General features: G+C 36.2%; 1 protein-coding gene across 2 annotated transcripts in view; it reads left to right on the forward strand.

The window, feature by feature from the left end:
* Positions 1–21089, forward strand: part of Atp8a1 (ATPase phospholipid transporting 8A1) — a 214804-nt gene that overhangs the window by 83547 nt on the left and 110168 nt on the right. For both annotated transcript variants that reach the window (XM_026386651.2, XM_077803452.1), the window contains 5 exons: positions 4083–4155; positions 6294–6399; positions 7895–7977; positions 9892–9941; positions 13558–13627. In XM_026386651.2, the coding sequence (XP_026242436.1) occupies positions 4083–4155; positions 6294–6399; positions 7895–7977; positions 9892–9941; positions 13558–13627 (382 nt within the window). The remainder of the gene's footprint in view (positions 1–4082; positions 4156–6293; positions 6400–7894; positions 7978–9891; positions 9942–13557; positions 13628–21089) is intronic.

Below are 21089 nucleotides of genomic sequence, written 5' to 3' on the forward strand. Positions count from 1 at the left end.
TTTTGTCCATAGTTCAGCCCTTCCCATGGTGTATACCTTGGCATCAGTGGCCCTGAAGCAGGACCGTGGACAAAGTTGTTGACTCTGGGTCTCATGATGAATTTGGAAATGTGCCTTCCAGGCTGGCTTGGGGCACAGCACACTCCAGTCCCAGCACACACCTGACCACTGCAGGGCCCACCTCAGCAGTAGTCCTGCAGGTGGCTGGATGTAAAAGCAGATGCACATTCGCCTGTTGATGTGGCTTGGCTGCTGACAACCAGCTGTCTCTTCACTCCTGTACTTAATTACATTAAACCAAGAAAAATGATTTTTAGCATCCTTGTCTCTCTTAGATTGTATGTATGTCCAAATTTTGCAGTGTTACCCAGTGAGAAAATGGCCTTCAATGGCTCCTTACTCTCTATCCATATTATAATTAAACACATTTACGACAAGTTAAAGGAGCAAATGAAAACTCAGGACTTGCATTTTGTCAGCCTAAACCTTGGCTAGAGAATTCTAGTTTTTTAAAATATGAAGGTATTCAGGCTGTGTTGAAAGTTGTATATTTTTGCCTGGACAATGTGGAGTATGGCCATCACCTCCTAAAGAGAGAAGTTTCCTATATGTACATTTTGTCTGGTTAATTGCAATTCTCTTGACTCGGGACATTTGGAATGAATTTGAAGTTGGTCACTGTTTGCTTTTGGAGTGTGCAAACACGTGCTCAGCCAGCAGGACCCATTCTCGTGGTATATCTGGGCTGCCATGCCTGCTCCCTGCTCACATGCAAGTGCTGAATTTCATTTGAAAAACAAACATTTATATTCCATGCATGTGTGATTATGTCAGATTGAACCCCAATATTATGTATGACTATAATGCACTAATGAAAACCAAGAAATATCCAGACAACCACAAAAATCCCAGTTCTTCACAGTCACACTGCCTGTCCTTGTATTGCTGTGTATGGTGTGTATCGACATTGAGTGTATGTGGTGGGCACGTCTGTATTTCAGTTGGCTTACATGGATTTTGTTCTTGTTTTTTTTCCTTTTAATTTGATTTTTAAGTTCATAACACATTAATGTGTTACAAATTCAAAAGGTATAAAAAGGAAAATCCCCCCCCTTTCCTGTCCTCCATTTCTACTTCTAAAGATAAGCAGTATGATTAATTTCAAGTATATCCCTCCAGACCTGTCCTATGAATATATATTATTTATTCACTTTTTAAATGTTTTTCTCATGCTTTTACAAAAAGCAAAGCATATTGTACACAGTTTTGTACCAGCTTTTCATTTGACAGTGTATCATTGAGTTGTATTACCAATTTATATTCTTACCAGTGATAGGCTTCACGGCTTTTTCACAATTGCAACAGCACAGTTGTCAAACTTTATTTTTTGCCATGTTGATAAACTTAAATTTCACTTCTCTCATGATGAGGTGAGATGGAATAGAGGCTTTATAGCTGCTTATATTTTCTGCTTTGTGAGCTGTGTTTGTTGTCTTGCTCCTTGTTCTACTGCAATATTGATTTTTTTTAAATGAAAGAAGTTATTACTTCATGGAAATTTGCCCTTATTGTGTAAGTTGAAAGGGTTTTTTTTGCCCCCAGTTTGTTATTTGGCTTTTGACTTTGCTTGCATTAGTTTTTTGCTCTGTGAAAATATTTACTGTTCAACAGTTGTGTTTATCCGCTTGTTTTCTGAACTATGTATAAAACTAAGCCTTTCCCACTCCTGAGTTTTTTTTCCTCCATGTCTTTAGTGCTTATATTAAATCATTGGTCCATCCAGGGTTTATTTTGATTTTAAGATGAAAAGTACAGCTCCAATCTTTTATTTCTTCATTTTTCCTTTTATCTTTTGGGTTTCATGTTGATATGAATTTTAAATTTTAAAATTTTCAGAGTCTGCACTGTCACATATGAAGATGAGTATTACCAGTGAGGCCATCTACATTTTTATATGAACTGGAAATAATTATTTTCCACATATTGTAGCTTTTGAATCAGGCTGCAAAAAGTTTCAGATGACATGTCGATTACATGCTCATTGTTCTCCTTTTTCTACTCTGTCACTGAGCTACATCCCTAGCTTTTTTTTTTTTTTTTAAGACAGGATCTGACTGTTACCCAGGCTGACCTTGAGCTTGAGATCATCCTGCCTCAGTGTCCCGATAGCTCGGATCAGAGATGTGTGCCTGTGCACCTGGCTGTTATTTTTACTTTTAATGTAGTTCTTATTTTTAAATGAAAAGAGCTTCCTAATTTTATTATTTACTTTGTACTAAAAGTGAGCATTTGGTAATATTTCTGAGCACATTGATGAGTATGTGCCAGAGTCCTCCAAACCAGACTATCTGATCAGAGGCTGATGTCTGTGGGTCTTGAGAAGGAAGCACTTTCTGGGAGAGGAGATCTTAGTTAATATCACCCATGTTGGAGGACCTCCTTGGGGAGCAGACAATGTGAGTAAATATTTCCATAGCATATCTAGAGTTACTCAGTGATGAATTCATTTGAAAGTCATGTCAATTATGGCAACTGGGACTTATAAAATGAAAGAATTATTGGTGAGATTAATAAGCCATAGTTTCAGATTTATAAAGATTTTTAGTCTGGAATTATTTGGAAGGAAAATAGATTTCCTCATGTAAGATGTGACTATGAAAATTATTTGACTTTCCAATTTCTCTGACAAATAAAGTAGGAGAATATAACTATGAACCATTAACAAATACATATGGTAAAACTTTATAAAGCCTTAAGTAGTAAACTGTTTTTAGTAAGTGATAATATTTGTAGGAGAAACATGCTAGTTTTTCTGTCTACCAATTGATGAGTCATTTAAAAAATCTTAGCTTTTTTCTTCCACCTCCATCTGTAAAACTAAAGCAGTAGAAACAATAATAGTTGTAATTGTTCATTTTGCTTCCTAGGGATATTTTGAGAATCCTAAACTAATATGTTAACAAAGATATTGTAATTTTGAGAACTTTCTTAATAGGCATGTAAATAAAGATGTGTCTTCTTATAAACATTCCAACTTCCTTGGTTATTGGAAGAAATGTATTTCATTGGAGATACTGTGTATGTCTATTTAAAATTCTTTTTTTTCAGTGATTTCTCCTTTTTTGGCTTTAAAATGTGAATGTCATGATATTTGACACACTAGCATGGATAAAACTCTTTGTAGTCCATAAAAATTGTTATTAAAATCTTTCTAAATTATAATTACTTATTACCAGAGACATTTCTTTTTCTTAGTAATTTCTGAAATTTTCTCCTGTGCTCAAAAGCTCAGATGTATGTATTTCACTATACATTTCAAATTATACTCTTTTTTTAAACATTGCCATTTAAATGTTTCTTGTTTTTCATTTGAATCTCTTATATGGAGTGGCCATGAGAAAGGTAACACTGCCTCTGTTTATTTGGTATGAAGTACATAATACATATGCTGATCCAAAGATAGCCACAACACAAAAAATTCTAAACACTTTTATGATTTGACTTCCTCATATGTATGGAATAAATGTGATATGCCCATAAATATTTGTTCATATATTTGCTAATGAAAGATGTTGATGTAATCAGTTAACAGTTTATTGTTCATGTTTTAATGTTTTACATAATAGTCCTGGAGTGTTTGTCACTGTAAATAAAGATTTCTCATACAGATAAAATGAAATAATTATCTTTATAGCAACTTCATTAATAATTAGGATTCTAGAGAAAGGAATATATTGTGGAAACAGAAGAAATTCTGGGTATTATAGCAGTTTTCTTTCTTATGTTTTTAAACTAATTTTTAAATTTCATGTGACTACAATATAATTTGATTCCAAGAAAATGAACTATGAAGCATTATTTTTTCCTTACACTACAGATGTCTGTCACATTTTAGAGTGCTTGTGTAGGTTTTATGACATAATCCTGAAATCTGTGATGTCTTATTTAGAAACTCAGTCCAAATTACACTTAATTAAGTTAAGGGTTTGTTGGAATAGCAGTTTACTTAAAAAATGAGGTCCAAATAGATCAGTGGGCTAATGGAAATCAACCAGGTTTGCTTTATTTTTCCCCCTCTTCAGGCAGAGCTCTCAGTTGGGAGATGAAAAAACATTTAATGATTCATCTTTGCTGGAAAATCTCCAAAATAATCATGTAAGCAACATGAAACAATTATCTTTTTTCGTTAATGCATGAAAACTAATAAGTGTTCCTCAACTGTCTTGTGTCTTTATATTTTTTGAACTTTCATAATCATTTTAAATAATTGCCAAAAATCTCATATTGCAAAATTCTTTTTACGTGGCTAATGTGAATTCTCGGTAATTGGAAATTTAATTTTAATATTATCATTTGTCAGTGTTCTTTTTTTTTTGAAAGTGTTTAATTTTAAATAATTATGGAACCTTGAGTGGGATAACTTACTAATATTAACAATTTCAAAATGTCTATAGAGGAATTACTCAATATCATAAACTAGTGTCAAATCTACACTAGGAACTCCAGAGCCTGCCTGGACCCAGTGTGAACATCCTGCTTAAGAAGTTATTGACGGGGCTGGGGCTCGGGCTGGGGCTCAGTGGTAGAGCGCTTGCCTAGCACATGTGAGGCACTGGGTTTGATCCTCAGGACCACATAAAATAATATTTTTAATTTTTAAACATGTTTTTAAAATTATTGCTGCTTATTCAGATTCCACCAGATTAGCCTGTAGATATTCCTGGAATTTAAACTTGTCCTCACTGGCTCAGGTTCAATCATGAGACAGTTGAAACACTGGTGGGTGTCTAGCACCGGAAGGCTCACATCTGCCCCTGGGTAGAGCCCTGAGCAGTGTGTTCACAGGGGTATTTCTGTATCATTTTTTTCTTAAGTGGGCCTTCAGCGACATATTATTCTCAGGATCCACCAAGCCTGGACCTAGACCACCTCTTCCCTCTTGTGTTCTCAGTGAATTGAGTTGTCACCTGTCTTGTCATTCTGCCTTTGCTACCTCCTCCTCTGTCCACGTCCAGATCTCCTGAGTCCTGAAGCCCTCATCAGGACTAACACCTAGCGTGTATCCCAGATGCCTGCTTCAGTGCTCTCACAGTCTCACCGCCCAACCAGCCACCAGCATCCCCTCCATGGGTTACAGCTGTGACCGCCCCCAAACCTGTCTCCTTGTTTGCATTTTCACTCCTGATTGTTGTTGCACATGACAAGCTAACAGGATGGTCTAGTCCCTCCCTGAGTCACCACCCTCCCTTTGAGCTCCTTTTCCTTCCTCTCTACTCGGGCCATAGTGGCCTTCTTTTATTTTCTGAAACACCTCATTCTTGCCTTCTTTAGGAACTTTTCAGTTCTCTGCCATTCCTATTTGATGGAAGTCACTTGACTCAGTTCTTGGTGAGACGGAAACCTCACCTGCTTAGACATCTCCTTGTCTTAATGACTGACTCGCCCAAGTCGCCATTCATGGTATTTGCTCTTCAGAATCCTTAACACACTACCAATAAATAGTACTTGTGTATTACATTCTGTCTCCCCACAGGGCTAAGCTTCACATGGCTGGGTCCATGCGTGCTTGATCCACTTTTTTAGATTGAACAGTTTTTTCAAATAATGTTCTCATTTATCACTTCGCTTTTTTTTTGTTTTATTTTGTTTATTTTTTTTCCCCAAGGGCATAGAGCTTTGTTTTTCCTTTATTGATCTGAATGACATTTTTCTTCATTAGAAACCAGTAAGATGTTTAATTTTAGATCCTGTCTTGTTTTCTCCTATACACTATCAGCTCCTTGAAGAAAATAATCCATTTTCAGTCTTCCTCAAGCCATTAAAAGTCCACTCTACTGGGGAGTTGCTTTAAAAAAAAAAAAAAACTTAGTAAACTATCAGTAAGGTTAAGGTTACCATTTTTGGAGAGGGGGCAAAGTTTTATGAAATCCCTCATCATCATTATCCCAACCCAAAGTAGGATTAGATGCCTGAAATTTAAAACTGATCAGGAATTACAGCCAGGTAAGTGAATATTTTAGAATTTCTGTCCTCCTAGTACAAATTCATCCTTTTTTAAATTTTTTTACTATAATATTTCTATTTGACCACACAAAGTTGTCTTGTATAAATGTTTAGAAAGTGAATGAGGAAGTACAAGAATGAATAAATTGAGTTAAAAACATGTTTCCTTCATAATAGATATTGGCTATAAATCCACAGCCCTGATTATTAATAGATTAATATTAAATAATACTTCTGTCATTAGTGTCAAATGTTTAAGTGAAAATAAATTATGTATTTCTCTCTTGCAGCCAACAGCCCCTATCATATGTGAGTTTCTTACAATGATGGCTGTCTGCCACACAGCGGTGCCAGAGCGGGAAGGTGACAAGATCATTTATCAAGCCGCATCTCCAGGTACAAGTAAAGTGATCATGAATATTTTTTCCTGTGGAAAATTGTTCTGAAATCTGGGATTATATAAATAAAATCAATTTTGTCTGAAAAAGTAAGATTACCAAATTGTGCTTTTTAGATAAAAATTGTCATTTACTAATTAGAAAAACCTTGGCTGCCAGGCTTCATTGTGTGTGTGTGTGTGTGTGTGTGTGTGTGTGTGTGTGTGTTGAAACATACATCTTTGTATATGTAATATGTTGGTGTATAACATGCATTACATGGGAATTTGAATAACAAAATAAGTAAATACAAGTACTTTTCTATAAACATGTATTTTCCCTTTATAAATATTAATCAGATTGTTTTATACATAGGCAGTCAGAAAAAAAGAAGATCTGTGTGCCTAAAATAGTGATGTACATGGCTTTAGAACACAAATGTTGCTGTTTTCTTTTGAAAATGATAGTCAGAAGGCTTGTTTTGTATTTACTTAGGTGAAGAAACTTTTATTCATGTAAAAGGATCCTGTAAAATATGTATTAGCACAATTACTAATATTATTTTGGCTTAATTTTAGACCACCTTTCAATTTAAAATTGGGTGCCTAATCAATTTGATAATTGTAAAAGTTTTAGAAAAAAATGAACACCCTTTGGAGAACTCTTCGTGTTTAAAACTTTATTCTAAATAAACATCTATGCTGTGTAGAGTGAACAAGATTCCTAAAAAGGATAAGAAGATACCACATCTCACATGGTTAGAATAGAACCTTGATGAATATTTTCTCATCCTACACCCTCCCCAGCAATGCAAGGGGTTTACAACACAGAGATGAAAGTAGTTAATATATAATAAAGCATTCATTAATTTTACACTATTTAAATTGAATCCTCAATTAGTAGTATTAGTTTTTCTACATTCAACTCTTTAGAAGGAAAATGCTAAATATTTTGTGTGTGTGTGTGTGTGTGTGTGTGTGTGCGCGCGCGCGCGCGCGCCCTGGGGTTTAACTCAAGGATGATGGACCATAGAGCCACATTCCCAGCCCTATTTCGTATTTGGAGACAGGGTCTCCCTGAGTTCTTTGAGCCTCGCCATTGCTGAGGCTGGCTTTGAACTCAGGATCCTCCTGTCTCAGCCTACAGCTGGGATTACAGGCATGCGTCACCACACCCAGCAATGAAATTTTTAAAAGCCAGTTTTGTGCCATTCATTTGGAGAATAGTGTTCTGGAGAGTATGCTAGACTAAGGGATACAGTTATCATTTTTATGTGTGGGATTAACAATGAGACTTACTATTCAGAAACCTGATGCTGGGGTATATGTCTCAGATACTTTTCATCATTCTCCTCCTTTGGCATTGTCATGGAACTTAAAAAGAAATGGATTGCAGCAATAGGGACCAACGTGAAAAGAATTTTAACTGAAAAAAAATTGCATTATGTGAATTTTTTTTGTTGTGTTTGGGGTAACTTTTCCATCACTTATTTGCTTTTACCTGTTCTGAAACAGATGAGGGGGCTCTGGTCAGAGCAGCCAAGCAATTGAATTTTGTTTTCACTGGAAGAACACCTGACTCGGTCATTATCGATTCAGTAAGTTATTTACGTTTTAAGTTTCTTTTTAACCAAACTAATGCATATGCATAGCTTCAATGATAAGATAATAAAATCATAATAAAATGGAAGTTTCCCACACCAAAAGGAAACATTTTCTGTTCTTTCATCTATTTGTTTAAGCATTTATACATCCAGTACTTTCAAAAAGCATTATTAATAATATGTTTCATAATAGGTATATATTCTCAACATTAGCCACATCTACTGATTTTCTGTTAAGAGGATTTCTCTCTTCCTCCATTTTTGCCTATCCTTCCCTGAATTTCTAACATTGTCATAATTATTAAATTTCTGATGAAATAAATATTCAGGACTAATTTTTAATGGTCAGATATGTTACAAAAGATAATGCATATCTGGCCAGTAAGCACATGAGAAAATACTGCTAGTCATCAGGAAAATGCAAAACTACAGTATTAGGCCCCTGCACTCCTACCAAGAAGGTGAAAATTAAAAATATCCATAGCACCAAGGGTGAATGACAGTGTAGAGCAAGTGGATGATAAAATCCATTGGGAAAACCATTTAAGAGTTTCCTAAAAAAAAAAAAAAAAAAAAAAAAAAAAAAGACCAGTTTTTTAAATGGGCACCTAACTCAGCACACGTACTCAGATACCCAAGGGAAATGCAAGTTGACATCCTCAAAATGACTTGGAAAGGAATCTTCATTGTTTTACTCATAGTAACTAAAAGCTGAAAGAAACCTAATGCTCATCAGTAGGAGAATGGATAAATCAACTGTGATATATTCCTACACTGGTAATATCTAAACAATAAAAAGGAATGTTATCAATTCATCAACAGCATGGCTAAATCTGAAAAACATTATGCTGAGCAAAAAAAAAAGAAGAAGAAGAAAATCTAGACACAAAGGAGTGCATCCTTTTTAATTTCATTTATATGCAGCTGGAGATCAGGCAGAAGTGATTAATGGTGATAGAATTTGGAACAGTGGTTGCTACAGGCAGAGAGAAGATTGATTGGGAACAGGCTCAAGGGAATTTATGGGTTGGTGGAAATGTTTTGAGTCTTGATCACAGTGGTGTTTACACAGAGTACAACTTTGTCAAACTATGTAATTTTTTTAACTGTACTTTGAAGATATATGCATTTTATTGAATATAAATTGTATCTTATTTTACCAATAGTCATAGCTGAACATTATTGTATTCAATATTTTCTTTTACTTTTGTATTTCTTTATACAAAATTATTTCCTAAGAATAATTTTTCCTTTATTACCTAAAGATAAATCTCCTACCTTTTGTTTTGTTTTGTTTTGTTTTGTTTTGTTTTGTTTTGGGGGGTAGTGGGGATTGAACCCATAGGTGGTCTACCATTGAGCCACATCCCCAACCCATTTTACATTTTATTTTGAGATAGGGTCTCCCTATGTTGCTTAAGGCCTCACTAAGTTGCTGAGGCTGGCCTCAACCTTGCTCTCCTCCTGCCTCAGCCACTTGAGTTGCTGGAATTACAGACGTGGGCCACAATACCTGATACCTTCTTTTTTTCTTAATTTTCTTAATTGCTTCATTTTCTTTCTATTGCTAATTTACTTAATTTTCTTTTTTTCTTAATTATTTCATTTCTTTCTACTACTCATTGTTCTCTATACTTTTACAATACAATCCCACCAGATAATCCGTCTATTGGCAACTCTTGCCTCCTATTTTGGTTGGTTGTTCAAAGGCCTTCTTCTATGGCACATGGAATTCCTTGTGATTTTCTCCTGTTTTTTACTCCTTCCATTAACCTGAAAATAAGTTCATATTTCAGGAAAAGAAATTGTGTAGTCATTTTTATGACAGAACTTTGTGACCGGTGATTATTTCTAAGAAACTTAAGATATTTCCAACTCTGTGTAATCACATATCCCTTACTTTTATAGCTGGGGCAGGAAGAAAGATATGAATTGCTCAATGTGCTGGAGTTCACCAGGTAAAACTTCTCCTCTGTGATTTTTCTGGATAAAATAAATTGCTATTCATTTTTACTTCTTCCTTTTTAAATAACTAGAAGGTATGCTTTTTTATTTAAATTTGTTTAGGCAAAACATTAACTCAAAATCTTTAGTACATTTTTAATTATCTGTAGGTAAATCATAAACTGCTTTCTTCAAAATATTGCAATGGTAGTGATTAAAAAAATTGTTTGAAATATAACTAAATCACCAGTCTAGGACCTAGGGCCAGGAGTCTGATAGCTAGTGTGTGAGTCAGTTTTTCATTCCTATAACAAATACCAGAGATAATCAACTTATAAAGAGAAAAGGTTTACGTCAGCTCACAGTTCTCAAGGTTTCAATGTGCAGTTCTACAACACTGTTGCTTTAAGCCTATGTTGAGGCAGCACACCATGGTGGGAGGGTATGGTAGACCAAAAATGCTCACCCCATGGCCAGGGTGTAAAAGAGGAGGTGAAGACAGAGACGGGATTACACACCCTCAATGAGCTAAAGATCTTGCATTAAGCCTCACCTTATGAAGTCTGCAGCACCTACCAGCAGCACCTCACTGGGTACTGAGGCTCCAACACATGGGCCCTTGGGGGACCTTCAAGATCCAATCTATGGCAGTTAGTGATCTGGAAACATAGGAAGAGTCACCAAGATTTCTGTGGAGTAATTGGAGTCAGGAAGCGATCATCCTAATTGTGAGCTCATTATATCTAATTGTCCTTGGGATTTCAAAAACCATATGTATATCTCTGTGAGGTGTAAGTCACATACCATCTAGTTAGAAAAGAACAAAAAGCAAAGGGATTGTTCTACTGATTTTATTTCTTAAGGTCAAATCATAGAGTCCTTTAGTTTTAGTAAGGCCTTTAGTAAGGCCTCTCTGTACAAGTTTCCCAACCACCCTACATTCCTGGGACCAGGTAGTCCTTAGCTACAGGATCTTTAAAAAGATTGCATAGCCACCTGCAGGACACTTCAAATCATCAAACCCATGAGGTAGTAGAGCTGTCATTTCAAGGAAATAAGTGCCCACCTTTTTTCAAGAATTTTCTCCTATATAAGACAAGCTCATATACTACCTTTGAGAGATGTTTCCTTTTCTGTGCCAACTTTGGTTGCTATTTCAATTGGTAGTGATCCCATGCCCATGGTTCATAACAAAAGCAATGGGGTCTGTATTAATTAGCACTATATTAATCAAAGATTGTTTTCTTATATATACTCTGAAAGGCTCGAAGGAAAATAAATAAGAAGTTGGATAATTAACTAGAGTATTTCCAAAGTGCATCCCTCATCTTTTTCTTTTTATGTTAAAGTGACTGTTTTCCTAACCCTACTATTATAAGTAGTATGTTAATTGGCTCTTAGATACGTCTTTTAAACACACACTTAGAAAGTACTATGCTAGGTGCCATAAAGCAAGCCTAGGGATTTCAGGTCTTTGAGAATACTACAATGAGGGCAGACTTAAGATCGGAAGTGAAAAAAGTGAATATGATGCTGTTAGTCTTGTGAAAACTGGTGGTAGTGTAGACCAGGATGATGGTGGTGAAATTAAAGGGAAGTTGATGGCACCCATATACCTTTTAAAGGAAGGTCAGTAGGACTTTGCCATGGGTCGGATATGGAAGGCAGAGAGGGAAAGGTCAGGGCTTCTGGCATGAGCAGTGAATGGAAGTTCTGTTTACATGGATGATAGAAACAGAAGAGGAATCGATGTGGACCTTAAGATGTCTGGGATGAAACATCTTAATGTTTAGGTTTTAGATGCCTGTGAGACATACAAATGGACGTGTCAGGTCAGCAGTTGGATGTAAGTGCCTAAAACCTATGAGAGAAAGCCTGTGGCTGAAAGGCCATTTGGCAGTCATTGGTGTAGAAGTGATATTTAAAGCCATGAAAATGAATGGGATCGCCTAGAGAGCCCACATAAGAGCCCAAGAGAAAATGGAAGGCTGGTGACTGAGACATGAGTAATCAACAAAGGAGAATGCTTAATTGTTAAAGTCAGGGAGGACAAAGAGAAGAATAGCACAAGGCCAAGAGAAGAGCAGTTCAAGCTCACGTGGACATCTCTGTCAGAGACTGCTTCAAGCTTAGATGAGGGGAAGGTCAAAGTGTTCATCAAATGTGACTGTCCCTTGGTGTGGTGAGGAGGGAAGCAAAAAGTGAAAGACAGGAATGCAGGGGAGGTCAGTGGAGGTGGTTCAGAGGTGGTGACGGTTCAGAGGAGTTGACCTGTGAAGACCAGTAAAGAAAGAGCTGAAAGGGCGTGTGACTCAATGGAAGAGTGCTGGTTGGGGGGAGTTCTGTAGGGCGGGGTGTAGAGTTTAAATACTGACCAGCAGGGTGCAGCTTTGAAGAAGAGGCAGATTCACAGGAGTGAGATTCCTGCAAAAGTGAGGTGAAAGGTGGTTCACACACCCACAGAAGAGGCCTCTGATAAGAGAAGAAATATTTCCTCCATCATATTGGGGAAATAATGGAGAAGATGGTGCACACCTATACAGAAATGGAGGCTTTCATGACATAAAGAAAAGGGGTTTCTTGTCCAACGTTTCAAAGTAAATTCCAAAAATTTAAAGAGTCTGGAGTGAGGAGGGAACATAAGACTTGGAGAATGGAGAAGAAATACACTATGGTCTTACAGAGGGTGAGAGAGCAAGCTTCCTAGAGAAATGTAGTAGATAGGTGTTCAGTGATGTGTGGAGCAGTGCATCCCATTGTATCCAGTATCATGTATTTACCAGTCATCATCACTGGGTGAATCTCAACAATGTCTACTTACTCTGATATACCATAGAAGAGTGTCCGTGTTTACCCTTGGGGATTTTTCCAGGAGAAGAGAAGAGCAAGGAAGTTGATGCGTTTGACACCACTAAATCAAAACTGAATTAAGAAAGGCATGAATCAAGAAGGGCTAAGTTAGAATGCACAGCTGCCATTAAATGTCTTCCTAAAGTACCATCTTCACATTCCCTCCTTGTCTGAGGTTTCACTGTCCATTGAACCAAAATTCTAGAAGTCAACATTTCATAAGTTTTATTAAATGACTTCGTTACAGTATACTGCTATAATCATTCTATTTTAATAGGGTTGTCAGTCTCTTACCATGCCTAATTTATAAAGTAAGCTGTATCATAGGTTTGTATATCTCGGAACAATACTTGTGAATGTGTGTTTGCATTTGCTGTTGGGTGTGATTATGTACTTAAAATTGATTATTTTTATTCTTTAACAAAAATTACCATACACAGTTGCTCTTTTAAGATACTAACTTAAAATATTTTTTTCAAATGTGAAAATATTGAACCAGGACTCTCCTCTACTCTGGTGGGTCTTAACTCTCACAGGTTTCTAGGGAACCATTTTGTAAAGTATTCCTCTAGGGCAGAAGATGGTACCCTGATGACTCAAAAAAACATAATGTAACTTTCAAAAGTCCCCAACTGTACATCAGGGGATAATTCATATATGTGGAAGGATCGGGCTCATAATTTGATCAAATTTATTTTTTCACTGTGAGTATTAAAATATGTGAGGCATGACAGACATATATGTGCAGATCCTCATTATGGAAATACCTCTTTCTTTCAGCGCTCGAAAAAGAATGTCAGTGATTGTTCGCACTCCATCCGGGAAGTTACGACTTTACTGCAAAGGAGCTGTAAGTCTTTATTTTTGTCTTTTACAGTTTTGATTTATGCTGGTTTATAATGTACGTGTTAGGCATTCTGCTGTGGGAATGTAATGCAGATGTTTAGCATGAAGTTGCTGACATCCACTTTTGCTGGTGTTTTATAGTAACAGGGTTCTGCCTCTTCTGGTCAAATGTGGAATTCCTTCTGGGTAAATTGGGTGCTTTTAAAAAAGTTTAGCATAGGTTATTTTTATAATTTAATTTTTGCTACATAATATTTGAGTTTCATAGTACATAAACTATGTTAGCAGGCAACTAAATATGGAAAACAATATAATTTTTCAAAGAACATAGAAATAGTCTTTGTCCTTTGGATCATAGTTATTGGTATAATTTCTTCATGTGAAGATCACTGTCTTGCATTGTTTTAATTATAACAGAATTTCTAATAATTGATTAGCATTGACATATGGGCAGGTTATATACTGTGTATTTCTTTTTTAAAAAATTTATTTAATTCATTTTAGTTGTTGATGGACATTTATTTTTTTATTTATATGTGGTGCTGAGAATTGAACCTAGTGACTCACACATTTGAGTCAAGCGCTCTACCGCTGAGCCACAACCTCAGCCCCTATACTGTGTATTCTAACTGATTCTCCTAGTTGAAATATGTTTACACTCATGGAAAAAGGAGAAATCTACTGACTGGGGCTTTTTTTTTTAAGGTCAGTCAATATTTTCTTTTTGAATTGCCCTTTCTAGATACCTAGTTTGTAAATTCCCCACCTTGGAACTTTTCAATTTTGAATAGACTCTACAACCTTGCTTTTTCCCATGGAAATTTGGAAACCAAACTTAAGAGGCCCAAGTCTTTTTATTTAAATTCCTGTTGAGAATGTTAGATGCCTTGGTTTTAAATCATTAAAATGCAATTTTGAATGCCTTGGTTTTGAAGCATCCTGGTGGAATGATTTTGCAATGTCTTGTGAATTTCGTTTTGGAATTCCTTTGGTTTTATTTTCCCACTGATTCAAAGACCTGACATTTATTCATTCTGAACATCTTATCACCAGGCTTCAAACTGGATTTTGGAGATGCAAAGGAAAAAAACCTAAGATGTGTCAGGAATTTCAGACTAGCCAGGGAAACACATATAAACAGAAGGTTAGGTTACAATACTAAGGTATCGTAAAGATCTTCCAACAGCCCCGTGGGAATATGCACAGTGATAAGGGAATAGGAGAGCCTGCAGACCTCCCACTTCAAACAACTGATAGATGTCTGGTTTAGGCACCCAGATCACATCCGTCCTCCTGTGGCTTTGAACATTCTTCTACCTAAAACTTTGGGAAGTTAAAACATTGAATAAAAAGTAAAAATATAGAGACTCTTTTTTTAAAATAATCTCAGAGAGAGTTTGCATATGTTAACTCGTTTATTGCATTGTTTTTCTTCCCTCCCAAATCGGCTATGAAATGTGGTTCAGTGGTAAAAGGCATAAACATGGAAAGCATGCTTGGGAACTAGTGGTAGGTTGCCAGGGAAGAGCTGAATTTGAGGTAGAAAAGGTCGATGTGAGTTAGGTTTTGTTTTTTTGTTTTCTTTCGTCTTTTACCATCCTTAAGAACTGTACTTTTTTCCTGATTATTCTCATGGCACCTCAGAGGATGATATAAGGCTACCAGTTGAGACCACTGACAACAGTCCATGCAGGAGTTGATATGGAATAACAAGACAGTTGCAGAAAAGACAGAGGAGGATGATTTAGGACTTAATAATTGATTGGTGATGAGGGAAGGGATTATCCAGGATCTTTAGGGGATTTCTGCTTGGCTTGCCAAGGGGATTGAATGATATCACTTCCTCAGATAGAGAGTTGGCCAGCTACATTTGAGCCACAAAGATTTCACAGGGGATAGAATCTAAATTTCACAGGGGAAGAAATCCAGGGTACAGATACAACCTAGAACTTAATGTATATAGTTGGAAACTAAAAGCAGGGGATGCAGTCTTATATGAAGAAATGTTACCTGAAATGAGACAAGAGTATAAAATGAAAAGTAGAAGAACCAGGAAAGCAGATTGTGATTTGGAGGAGAATCTAAGGAGCTTGTGGATTCCTTGATAGAGTCAATAATCAACAGTCAATAATCTTCAGCTATAGCAGAAGACCTGGGTAAACAGAGCTCATTATGCACTCCAGTCAGGATGGCATCGCATGCCATACTTTGATTTGCATTCTTTGTGCCAAAGTCATGGTGAAGACACATGGAGTTGATATAAGTATAAAGAGAAAATAAAGCTAAAACTACACAAATAGACGTCTGTGTACTCCAAAGTAGAAATAGAATCAAAGTGGTTCATTGAATCGAAGACTTGAGCTGGGTGGGGTGGGCGTCCCAGCCTCTGGGTTCAGAATCAAGAAGCAGTGGTTAGAGTTTGACTTCTGTGAAACCATGGGGCAAGTGTCCTAGATTTGAAATCACATGAGAGACAGCTTCCTGTCTGAAGTTAAGGACAATGGTGAGCTTCCCCAAAGCAAGAGGAAATCTCATGCCAACCCCTGCAGAAGGTTTATAAAATGACCAGGTTGGCCTGCCTGCAGAGAGGGACAGAACAAGAGCAAAACTCAGGGACACGTGAAGAATTTGCATGCTAAAAGAGATAACAAGTTCCATAAAAAACTGGCTATTCACTCCAGATTGAATCATTTATATAGACCCATCTGCCAAGGAATGTTTTAAGCTCAACATATTGAAGAAATTCTAACTTTTTTTGAATCAAAAAGAAACAAAGAGGGGTAATATAAATACATACATACACACACACATGCATACATAACCAATATGTACAAATTTTTTTAAATAAAAAAATGAAGTAAATGTCAGGTTAGACACAGTTCAAGTAGAGTTAGTAAATTTAAAGATAGTACTGAAAATTCCATCTTGAATATGCATAAAAACACAACAGCTGTCTGTATGTATGTATATAGGGTGGGGGTGTGTCAAATAATTTATTTTCCCTACTTCTTCTAGATCATCTCAAATAAAGATGTTTTGCTTTGTTAATTTTTAAATGGAAGAAAGAAACTGTATAAAATATGCTACATATGTATGTACATATGTATAGTATTAACTAAAGAAAAAATACATTTACACAAGTAAAAATTTATTCAAGAAAAGAGGCATTCTATCCCAAATTTTGTTACCCGAGGAAAAATTATAAACTTGACTTATAAACTTAAGGCTGTAGAGACCTTAAAGTGATTGAAAATTTCAAATTAGGTGTTCCTTAAATAAAGTTCTTTGCCATCTGTAAAAAAGACCACATCTGAAATTAGTTGCTTTTATAGCAGTTCACTACCACACCAGGCAAATTTCAGATAATTCTGAATGACACACAAAAAAAGTGTCTGTATATGTTTAGATATGATGTGTCTTACATCTTTGTCAAACATTCCAGGTCAAAGGGACCCAAGCTTCATGTAGCAGGGCAGTCTCACCTTACTTAACCTGACTGCAAGATCAGATTCCCCGTGGCAGTTGTTTAACTTACAGTGTCAAAAATCAAACAGAACTATTAAAGACAAATCTCCCAAGAAATGAATGTTCATTTAGAAAGAGAACATAAAAATTAAATTGCAATTCAAGACACACACACACATAGCCCACAATGGTCTTGGGTCTATCCTGTGAACAAAAGGTGAAGGTTTTATTAAGATGGAGAAATCTACACAAATGATTTTGAAAGAAATTTCATTGGCACTTGCAATGGATTGCTGAAGCTGGCAAGCTCTGATTGGGGAGCGGCACGAGTTACTATGTAAAGCTATCCTTAAAGTCATGACCAGCTGTTTCCTTGTCATTTGCTAAATAAAATTAGTCTTAAAGTCATGGCAGCCCATTTCTTTGGCTCAGTTTTAGGAGATAGTTCCTAGAACAGGTATCTGTGAGTGTCCCCCTCCCCCATGGCCCCTCCACTCCATTTTGCATAATTATTTTCATAATGGTAAGATTATCTAGATAATTTCAGTATTAATTGCAGCACATAAATAAGCAATTATATTAAGACCTACTTGTTTTCCACCACTGCCATCTTATGCAGATGCCTGCATTTTCTGGTAGTCTTTCTGTGTGTGTGTGTGACAATATCATACATATCCTGTGAGGTTATACACAAGTGACATTTCAAAATGATTGAGGATTGCATCCAAAATTTTATTCATTTAAATAATTTTTGAACACCTACCATGTGCAAGGCACTTTGGAGTCAGAGCAGTGTTTGAACTTCAGTATAAAAGACAAACAAAACCAATTTTCTGAATGAAAATTCTCCCAAGCGGAGTTATTAATCATGAGTTCAACTTTTCTCAAAGCCCTGGATCTTCACACAGTGAATATAACTTGTCTATGCTGTGCCGCTCCCATAGCTTCAGCTCACCATAACTCTCTACTTTTACCTTGCTAAGGGCAGCACAGATAACTACATGCAGTGAGGATTTTCCATAAACACAGACTAGACGATTCTGAGTCTCATCCAATGGAGTGTACTCACTTAAGTGCCTATAAAGAACCTGATTTAGCGCCTAACAATGCGCCCAGCACTTGATGTAGCCCTCTCAATAAGGGAGTGTTAACTTTGGCTGAAAAAATATCTGTAAATAATATATTTTTTGCATGTGATTTTAAAACAAGGATACATTTAATGCAGAAGGCCAAATTCTGTCCTCTGCTTTTCTCAATATTACAAGGAAATTAGAAACTTAATTTCTCGTATTCAAGGCATCAGTTTCTTCCACTAGAATGTTTGGATATACTGCAGAAATCAGTCCTTCAGATCTTATTACTTATCACTTTTGTTTTTGTTATTGTGATTTTTTTGAAGATTTTCTTAGTTTTAAAATGACCTATATTCATTTCATTGAAAATTTCATTAGCTTCTGGAAAAAAAATAAAGATCATAAGTTAAACTTTTCCTTCTTCTTGAGAAGGGACTGTGAGGGGAAATTATCATTTCCTTTGGCTTTGCCCCCCTTCCCATTCCACCACTGAAAAATGGAAAGAAGTTCATAATTGGAGCTTGGAATATTCCATCTGCTCTGAGGTCACTAAGTTCTATTTCTCTCAAGGGTTCTAAATCATACTCCATTAGTCTGCTTCCAAATCTCAGCCCTGAGACTAGAGACCCCTATATGGGTAATATCACTAAGAAAGTAATTGCAGGTAAATGATTTATTTTTTCCTGGTCTAGTAAAACCATGAAGACTAAACACTAGAATTTTTAAAACATTAAACCAAAGCCAAATAATAACTAAAGGAACAATAGGCAATTTGTAAATGAGCAAAAACTAGAGAAACGTAAGTGGTACATAAAGCTAAAGCTAAAAAGAACTTTAAAAACAATCCAGTAATTTTATTTTACAAGTTAAATCAACTGAGTCTTAAAGTGGTACAATTAAAAACTGCTGTTTAAGGCAGTTCCTGTTTTGTTCAAGGTTCTCTGCACTGTACCACCAGCCCTCTTGAGCAGATCCAATAGGCCTGTGTTGCTTAAAGTTTATTCTCTGTGAACGCTGATTCCATACAGGGCTCTAGCCCCTGGAAGGTTCTGTGAGCATATAAGTTGGGACCTGTGCCATACAGCCATTGAGAGACCCTGTGATTTTTTTTTATTTATATATAACAGCAGAATGCATTACAATTCTTATTACATATACAGAGCACAATTTTTCATATCTCCAGTTGTATACATAGTATATTCACACCAATTCGTGTCTTCATACCTGTACTTTGGATAATAATGATCATCACATTCCACCATCGTTAATTACCCCATATCCCCTCCCTTTCCCTCCAACCCCTCTGCCCTATCTACAGTTCATCTATTCCTCCCATGCTTCCCCTCCTTATCCCATTATGAATCAGCCTCCTTATATCAAAGAAAACATTTGGCATTTGGTTTTGGGGGATTGGCTAACTTCACTTAGCATTATCTTCTCTAATTCCATCCATTTACCTGCAAATGCCATGATTTTATTCTCTTTTATTGCTCTTTTATTTCATTGTGTATATATGCCACACTTTTTTAACCATTCATCTATTGAAGGGCATATAGTTGGTTCTACAGTTTAGCTATTGTGAATTGTGCTGCTATAAACATTGATGTGGCTGTGTCCCTGTAGTATGCTATTTTTAAGTCCTTTGGGTATAGAACGAGAAGAGGGATAGCTGGGTCAAATGGTGGTTCCATACCCAATTTTTCAAGAAATCTCCATACTGCTTTCCATACTGGCTGCACCAATTTGCAGTCCCACTAGCAGTGTATGAGTGTACCTTTTCCCCCACATCCTCGCCAACACTTATTGTTCTTTGTCTTCATAATAGCTGGCATTCTGACTGGAGTGAGATGAAATCTTAGAGTGGTTTTGATTTACATTTCTCTAATTGCTAGTGATGATGAACATTTTTTTATGTATTTGTTGATTGATTGTATATCCTCTGAGAAGTGTCTCTTCAGGTCCTTGGCCCATTTATTGATTGGGATATTTTGTTTTTTGGGTGTTTAACTTTTTAAGTTTTTTATATACCCTAGAGATTAGTGCTCTGTCTGATGTGTGAGGGGGGAAGATTTTCTCCCAAGATGTAGGCTCTCTATTCACCTCACAGATTGTTTCTTTTACTGAGAAGAGGCTTTTTGGTTTAAATCCATCTCATTTATTGATTCATGATTATAATTTTTGCACTATAGGGGTCTTCTTAAGTAAGTTGGGGCCTAATCCAACATCATGGAGATTTGGGCTTACTTTTTCTTCTATTAGACACAGGGTATCTAGTTTAGTTCTTAGGTCCTTGATCCACTTTGAGTTGAGTTTTGTGTATGATGAGAGATAGGGGTCTAATTTCACTTTGTTGCATATGGATTTCCAGTTTTACAAGCACCATTTGTTGAAAAGCCTATCTTTTCTTCATGTATGTTTTTAGCACCTTTGTCTAATAACTGTACTTATGTGGGTTTGTCTTTGTGTCCTCTGTTCTGTATCATTGGTCCACCATTCTACTTTGGTGCCAAAACCATGCTGTTTTTGTTACTATTGCTCTGCAGTATAGTTTAAGGTGTGGTATAGCGATTTCACCTGCTTCACTCTTCCTGCTAAGGTTTGCTGTAGCTATTCTGAGTCTCTTATTTTTCCAGATGAATTTCATGATTGCTTTTTCTATTTCTATGAGGAATGTTGTTGGAATTTTGATTGAAATTGCATTAAATCTGTATGGTGCTTTTGCAAGTATGTTCATTTTAATAATATTAATTCTGCCTATCCAAGAGCAAGGTAGATCTTTCCATCTTCTAAGGTCTTCTTTGATTTCTTTCTTTAGGATTCTGTAATTTTCATTATATAGATCTTTCACCTCTTTCATTAAGTTGATTCCCAAGTTGGTTTTTGTTTTTGTTTTTGTTTTTGTTTTTTTTTTTTTTTTTTTGAGGCTAT

Source organism: Urocitellus parryii, chromosome 10 (genome assembly GCF_045843805.1).
Source record: "Urocitellus parryii isolate mUroPar1 chromosome 10, mUroPar1.hap1, whole genome shotgun sequence".
In the NCBI taxonomy this organism is placed as follows: Eukaryota; Metazoa; Chordata; class Mammalia; order Rodentia; family Sciuridae; genus Urocitellus; species Urocitellus parryii.